The sequence below is a fragment of the Cicer arietinum genome, chromosome 1 (genome assembly GCF_000331145.2).
Source record: "Cicer arietinum cultivar CDC Frontier isolate Library 1 chromosome 1, Cicar.CDCFrontier_v2.0, whole genome shotgun sequence".
NCBI lineage: Eukaryota > Viridiplantae > Streptophyta > Magnoliopsida > Fabales > Fabaceae > Cicer > Cicer arietinum.
In genome coordinates, this window is record NC_021160.2 from 2,312,478 (window position 1) to 2,319,789 (window position 7,312).

At 30.8% G+C, this 7,312-nt stretch overlaps 1 protein-coding gene across 1 annotated transcript; it reads right to left on the reverse strand.

Moving 5' to 3' along the window:
- Positions 1-358: 358 nt before the first annotated feature.
- Positions 359-4,088, reverse strand: LOC101489450 (clathrin light chain 2-like). The gene is made up of 3 exons (XM_004485707.3): positions 3,557-4,088; positions 1,172-1,325; positions 359-1,070 (listed from the first exon to the last, which is right to left on the reverse strand). The coding sequence occupies exons 1-3, from the start codon at positions 3,928-3,930 to the stop codon at positions 645-647; spliced, it is 954 nt and encodes a 317-aa protein (XP_004485764.1). The 5' UTR covers positions 3,931-4,088; the 3' UTR covers positions 359-644.
- Between the last annotated feature and the right edge of the window lie 3,224 nt (positions 4,089-7,312).

A 7,312-nucleotide genomic window follows, 5' to 3' on the forward strand; every position in this document is an offset into this window, starting at 1 on the left:
TTTATATATTTAAATTGAGTGATTTACTTAGAAATATTAGTTTAAATCTTATCACTTGTGTATAAAAATCCTAATGTAAACAATCCAACACAACCAAAAGTTCATTTGAACCGAATGACTACTTTGAAGACATCCAACCAAATTAAGTGATTTGCAATTACAACTAATTTTCCGCCTAATCAATTTATCCGCACTCAATTAGTGCAAAAAAATCATACCAGCGCGTTCAAAATTGAAACAGAATTGAGACTCCACAATTCGTAGATCAGCTTCCCTCTCCTTATTCATATCGATTAAAACATGCCTATACATGTGGATTACTTGTATTGTACACAACGACTAAGATTGGGCGTACATCTACATAAAAATTGACACTGCACAGTTCAGCAATATCATGTGATCATAAAGTCAATACAAATACTGTCTAAAAGCATCTATTTATAACCATGAACACTGAATCACCATGTCATAATTGTTGTCCATAAATATTTAACTCATTAAAAACCTTAATGTAGGTACTAAAATGCAACCAGTAAGCATTAGGAACTAATAACAGGACCAAACGATTCATTAAACACCGCAGGTGCAAAAAGGGATAGCAGACAAAAGATTGGGAGAAGAAAACTGGAGTACGATAGGCAAAACTATGCAGCAGGTTGCTCCTCGGTTGCAGAGGCTTCTTTCTGGGGTTCGTCTGCAGGGCCATTAGAGGTGGCATCCTTTGGTTGTGATGCTGATGCACCTTCAGCTGTAGAACCGGTTGCTTTAGATGATGTTTCTTTTCCATCCTTACCATCTTTGGCATCTTTAGCAGGAGCAGGTGGTGGAGGAATCATGTGAGGTGGTGGTGTATGCTTCAGCTTTAACAGTATTTGGCGCATCCTGGAAAGATCTGTGGGTTTGCCAGGCTTTGGGCCTTGGATAACATTAATTGATGGCTTCTTCTCCTGATCTTTTTTGCCTCTCTTCTTTTCAATGTTGGCAACCTCACGAGGAATGAGCTCTGCAATTGTCTTCCAGTAAGCTTTGTCTGCCTCTTTGTGAAACTTCTCTTGATTAGCCAAGAATAACTGCTCCATAGACAAATTTCATTTGATATTCAAATTATTACAAGAGCATGAAAAAATACATCAGCCAAAAAATGATATATCACGATGCTAGTAAATCTTACCTTCTCCTTTTCTCTATTTTGAACCTTGTTAGTCTCAACATTAAGCTTCCTTTTCTCATAGAAAGCCACCTTATACTCCTCCGCTTCCTCAATAATCTTCAATCTCATTTCTTTTTCCCTTTTCTCCTTCTCTTCTAGCTCGATGGCATTTTTACTGTATAACCAACGCCAAAGGCATTCATTGTTTATTATAACTGAGTTCAGCAAAACTTGCAATAGATCTTAAATCTTTATTGGACTAAGATAAAAAATTAAGAGAACGATTGTTCTGTTCTTCCATTATGTTTTGAGAATAATTTTGCCTCTGATAACTGTACAAACAGGGGATTTAGATTAATAGCATTAAACTTTTTTAGCTCAAATTTATTAATGTTATTAACTATAAGCAAGTGTTGTCAAATATGGCCATGGCGGATTGCGGTGGCTAATTTTTTGACAGCCGCCATGGCCAATTTGTGAAGGATGGCAGCACCATGCTGTTTGATGGCTTTTTATGCAGATTTTTGGCTTTCCGTCATCAATAATACTGACTATATGAGTGTGAATGGAAGCTTTGGTATAACGGTTGAAGTTGCCGCCGTATAACTACAAAGTCACTGGTTCAAATTGTACAATCAGACCCTTGCAAATGGAAGATAACTGCCTACAATTAACACATAATGGGTCCTGTGCTTTCGGGAACCCTTTTAGTGACAGGAACTTTATAGCAATAGGTTGCCCAACAATAACACCATGCTAATATCACATTGACATATTATTTTAAGCTGTAATTGGAAGTAGTAATTTGCAGCCATTTTCGGATATCAAGAATACTGAACATTTTATCTAGGCTCTAAAAAAATATATCAATGTTGCATGTTAAGACATGAACCGTGCCATTAACATAAATATTTCATATCAAAATTAGAACCCTAATTTTTGTATTGCCACTTGACGCTACACAGAAGATTGATCACACAGTATACAAATCAAAACAACACAAATTCATATTTGAAGTATAGACCACTTGCTCAGCTTGATATGTCAAATATTATAAGGTTTACAGATCAAACGGATGAGCAATAATGGAAAGTTAACTACAAATGGTAGGGTAAAGTGCTGTGATTTGTAAGGAAGAAAAGAACAACATTGCAAAGCCATATAAGAGCTATGCTAGAAAGCAGTCTTTAGCACACTATTTCGGCACACCCTTTACTATTAAGTGAGATTCATGTAAAGTCCCACTAAAATCCATGCCTATTTGATCAGCACCACTCCCTATCCAGGGAAACTCGTAAGAATTTCACCCAACAATATAGTGTGTTGAAAAAAGTGTGTTTAAGAGTGTTTCTCACCATATAAATTGAGGGGCGAAAGTTCTGTTATCTCTAAAAAGAATGTAGAACAGAGGCTATTTAGGGGAAGCATATGCATAAACAGGGGAGAAATACTTTTGGAGGGTCATGAAGACCTGATTGTAGCATCTGATATGTCATAACATATGTTTACATGAGCTAATCTCTTTTTTAGTTTGATTACACAGTACACTCATAAAATGAGTGTATTTGCATTACCAGATCTGCCCAATGTCTATCTATTGCTCCTTAGATTACATGATAATCTATTTTAAAAGCACACTGGATTAAATGATAGAGAACTCCCTCTATTGTACCAGGAAAAAATGTTAGAGAACTCAAAACTTTCATGTGTTCAAGAGGATCTGATGCGATCCTCATCAAGATTTATTGTAACCCATTCAATTTCAACATGGCAGAGATTTAAAACCCATCAATGTTACCTTGAATATGGTTATCCAACTTCGAATGCAAGGTGTCAAACAATGACTATCCTTCACTAACATGCAATCCAATAAAGTAAGCAGTACACAAAAAATAAAAACCTAAAAACAGTTTAATCTGCACTGAGATTGAAATCCAAGTCCACCTTCTAGTTGCAACCTTAATTTATCTGCACCATGGAATTTACCCAAACTAATACCTCACTGCAGGTCCAAATTCCATAAGTGAAATTATTCCCAACTCATATTACCTTCCAATCTAACTCCACCCAAACATACCCTCGAAACTGGTAGATATAAATCCATTCCTCCCTAGCATAGAATTTTACAAAATTTCTTACGAAAGTTATATTTCGTTTTCGTATCTTACTATAGCTCAACTAACTACTACAAGTGAAATGGCAATTGCAATAAACTAAGTTCATCAATTCGTTTGTTTCTATAGATAAGATCAAGCTCCTCGATTACTGATTTCTAATCCTAACCGTAAAAAATTGTATGATCGAACTTCTAGGTCAAAGCAAAATCAACACAGTCGCAGATCTAAGCAAATTCAAACGAGATCGGATATATTCACAAAAGCAGAAGAGAAACTGCAACCTACTTACCGGCGCCACTCCCGAAGAGCGTAACCTTCCTCCGGCTCCATCTCAGTAGGTGGAGGAAGAATCGGACCGTCGGAGACAAAAACACCGTCGCTGTCACCGTATCCATTTCCGTTATCGTTCCCGTTCTCAACGCTGACAGATTCGAAGGGAGACGGAGAGTAACCAGGATTCGGATCACCAAATCCGTAGATCTCTGGAGAAGCCTCAGCGGCGTGATCGACGGTGACATCGCCGTCGGCAGAGAATCCACCGGAGAAATTTGAGTAACCGCCGTAGCCGGAGTAGGTGTCGTCCTGGTCAGAGGCGGCGAAGTTGTGAGTGGAAGAAGAGTTGACGTTCAAGTCGTCGTTAAAGGCGTCGAAGGAAGACGACATATCTGCGGGTGTTTCTCTCTCTAGAAATTGGTTTCTCTCTCTATAAATCGGTTTCTATGAAACGTTACGCAAATGCGTACAGTGTTGGCTTTGCTTGTTTGCTTGGACGGAAAATTGAACGCTGCCTCTACACTTTTCTTTGACTTGTTTAATACTTAACGATGAATACAAAAATAAAAAAGTTGAAAATATCATGTAAAAATTATATCGATATGAATAAAGCAAATTTTTGTAATACCGAAAATAATAATTTTCTATTTTAAATATAAAATAGAATAATTGCAATTTTAATTTCATTATTTTAATCTAATTTGATGTCTTTATTTTAAATGGTATGATATATAATAATTTTTTTTTGAACTTTAAATTTATTCATATTCATTTAATATAAATTTTTTTATCATTTTCAAACATATTAACTTAATTCATATTAAATCAAACATTTACATACTTTAATTTTTTTACATACTAAATGATTAGGTTAAATTTTGAAGATTAACGTTTAAATAACTTGTTTAATATAAAACTAAATATGCAACAACATACTAACATATAAACTTCGTTTATAATTTCATTAATCCTTAAGAACAAAAAGATTTAAGATAAAATTGTTCATTACAATAATATTCAACGAGATATAAGAGTTACAGAAGAGAAAATACAAACCAAAATGACAGTTGCAAGCATATTTACATAGGTTCTGAATAGCAACACATTATCTCTACTTCAAATCTCCAAAATGAGCTTTAATTGTTCTAAATTAAGATGAATTGTGGTTGGTGGTGATGTCATGTGATGAAGGACAAAAAATAATGACTATGATTTAAAGGATGATTTAAATTTAGTCGACAATTTTTATCTCATGTTTTTAAGAGTTTTGTCTTTATATATGATAAATGTCAGTACACTTTTTTTTTTTTTTTTTTATAGAGTTTTTATCATTCTTCCAACAAATATTTCATTGATGTTGCGACATTTTATTAATCTAATAAGCATGTTATAAATTAATGTTGAGCATAAAATCTAAGATATAATTCTATTCTAGTTAGCTCATGATTTGTGTACTCCTTTCGTACTTTGCAGCAATGTGTTAGAATGTTACACCATTTCATCAAGATTTTCTAATAGAACGCTACAACATAACCCAACATAATTTCAACCTAAAATATCCTAGGGAATACTTTAAAACTAATTAACAAAGGTACTCTAAAATTATGAGAATAAACTATTACATCACCTGAAGGATTATTTAAATGAGGTTTAACTAAATGTAATAGCTCATATTTTTAATCTATAACTTGCATATATTTTTTTATATATAATGAATAATATTACAATTTTATAAGTAATAAACATTTGTTAAAATTATCTTTACTAGCATGACACGAGTCTAATATCTAGTGTGTATGTGAAAAATGTTATGATGTACCCAGGAGTTATTTTTTAATGAGAAAAAAGTTATGAAGGAATATATATATGGTGAAGTTCTTATTAAAGTATATATATTAGCTCTACAAGTTTTTATATGAAAAAATATAATTAGTTGATAATTTATTAAATAATTTTAAATAAATATATAATAAATTTTTAAAAATATATAAATAAATATTGATGGTTAGATTATATAATTATAAATTTTAAATTTATATAAAATTTTGTGTCGTTGATCATTAATATATATTATGTAAATAATTAACAATTGAATTAATAAATTTCATTTATTATATTGAGTTAAAAGACCACTACCCATATATATATATGTACATAGGAAGTCTTCAAATGAAAAAAAGAATTTAAATGAAAAATTGATATAACTAAATTTTGACCATACATAAATCATCATAATTAAAAATATTATTTAAAGCACACGATAAATTAAAAAAGTTGTTTAAAACACACGATAGATTAAAAAGAATTATTTAAAGCACACGACAACTAAAAAAATCATATAATTTTTTTTTATTATAATCTTTAATGTATAGTTGTATAGTAAGGATTTAATTAATCTACTCTCTCATTTAATAGTTCCTTATTTATATATATATATATATATATATATATATATATATATATATAAAAATAAAGGGAATGAGAACATTTGATTATCACGAGAAATAAAGACAATTAATTATAGTTTTAAAATGTGACCAATAATTAGGATTAAATTTTTATTAAAAAATATAAATTGTTCTTACCTTATCAAAATAACTATCTTACTTCATTTTCCCAACCCTAAATCGGCTATTTTTGTAAGCTCCATCTTTTTCCTTTCGAAAAAAAAAATCGTAAGTAAAGTGTTCTTGTCTTTTAGCTGAATGTAGGTTGATCATTCTCTCCGTCATCCCCGTCATGAAAACACAAATTACTTTTATATATGTCTAAAAGTTTTATGCATGTCTAATTTAGGGTGATATTTAGTCAGGACAAGTAAAAGAGTTATCTATGATAGTCAACTGGTCATTATTTTTTTTTTTGTTACAAAAAAAAAAAGAAATATAGAATAAAATAATAGTTTTTAACGAATTAAGACATAACAACTAAAGACCATCATGAAGAGGACAAAGACAGAAACTCCAAAAGCCATGATACTCATAATTGCTTCACGGAACTCCAAAAGCTGTAAACAAAGAAGACCAAGGCCAAAAGAAGAACGACGACCGATTTCCTGAGAAGAACAACCACCAATTTACGGAGAACAACAACAACTGATTTCAAATTCGATAATTTTTCTGTTTTCAATAGTTATAGGTTGGACTTATACAACATAATTGTTAGATTTTGTATATATATCTAGTATTTTGTTGCCATTATTTTTGGTTAATTTTGTTTGAAATTTTATGTAGGAGTGTTTAATTGTGGGTATTGATGTTTTGAAATTATGAAGCTTCTGTGATCGTTCAATGACAACAGAAAATTTGAATGTTTACTTTAATTTTATGAAATTAATATCTATAATATTGATTATAGAGATGATATTTCGTTATATGAAAGTTGTGGTACCGGTACCTCATTTGAAAAAGAAGTAGAAGAAAATAACAAATGATTTTGGATGCAAATTTGACAAGGAACATATTCTTAAATGCGTTGTGACGTAGACAAAATGAACAAAAAAAAAAGTTATGATAAAAAAAGTTTTAATTTTTTTTTTCTGCTCATTAATTTTTGTATATTAATTATCATGAATTTATATTTTTGTTTTCTCGTATAAAATCAAAATTATTATTATTTTATAATTATACCGCTCTCTTATTCAAATTATTAAAATTTTGGTTCAATATATTTTACTTTTAAATATTAAAAATGTTTTTTTAAAACAAATTTTAAAGTAAATATATATATATATATATATATATATATATATATATATATATAAAATAGTTAC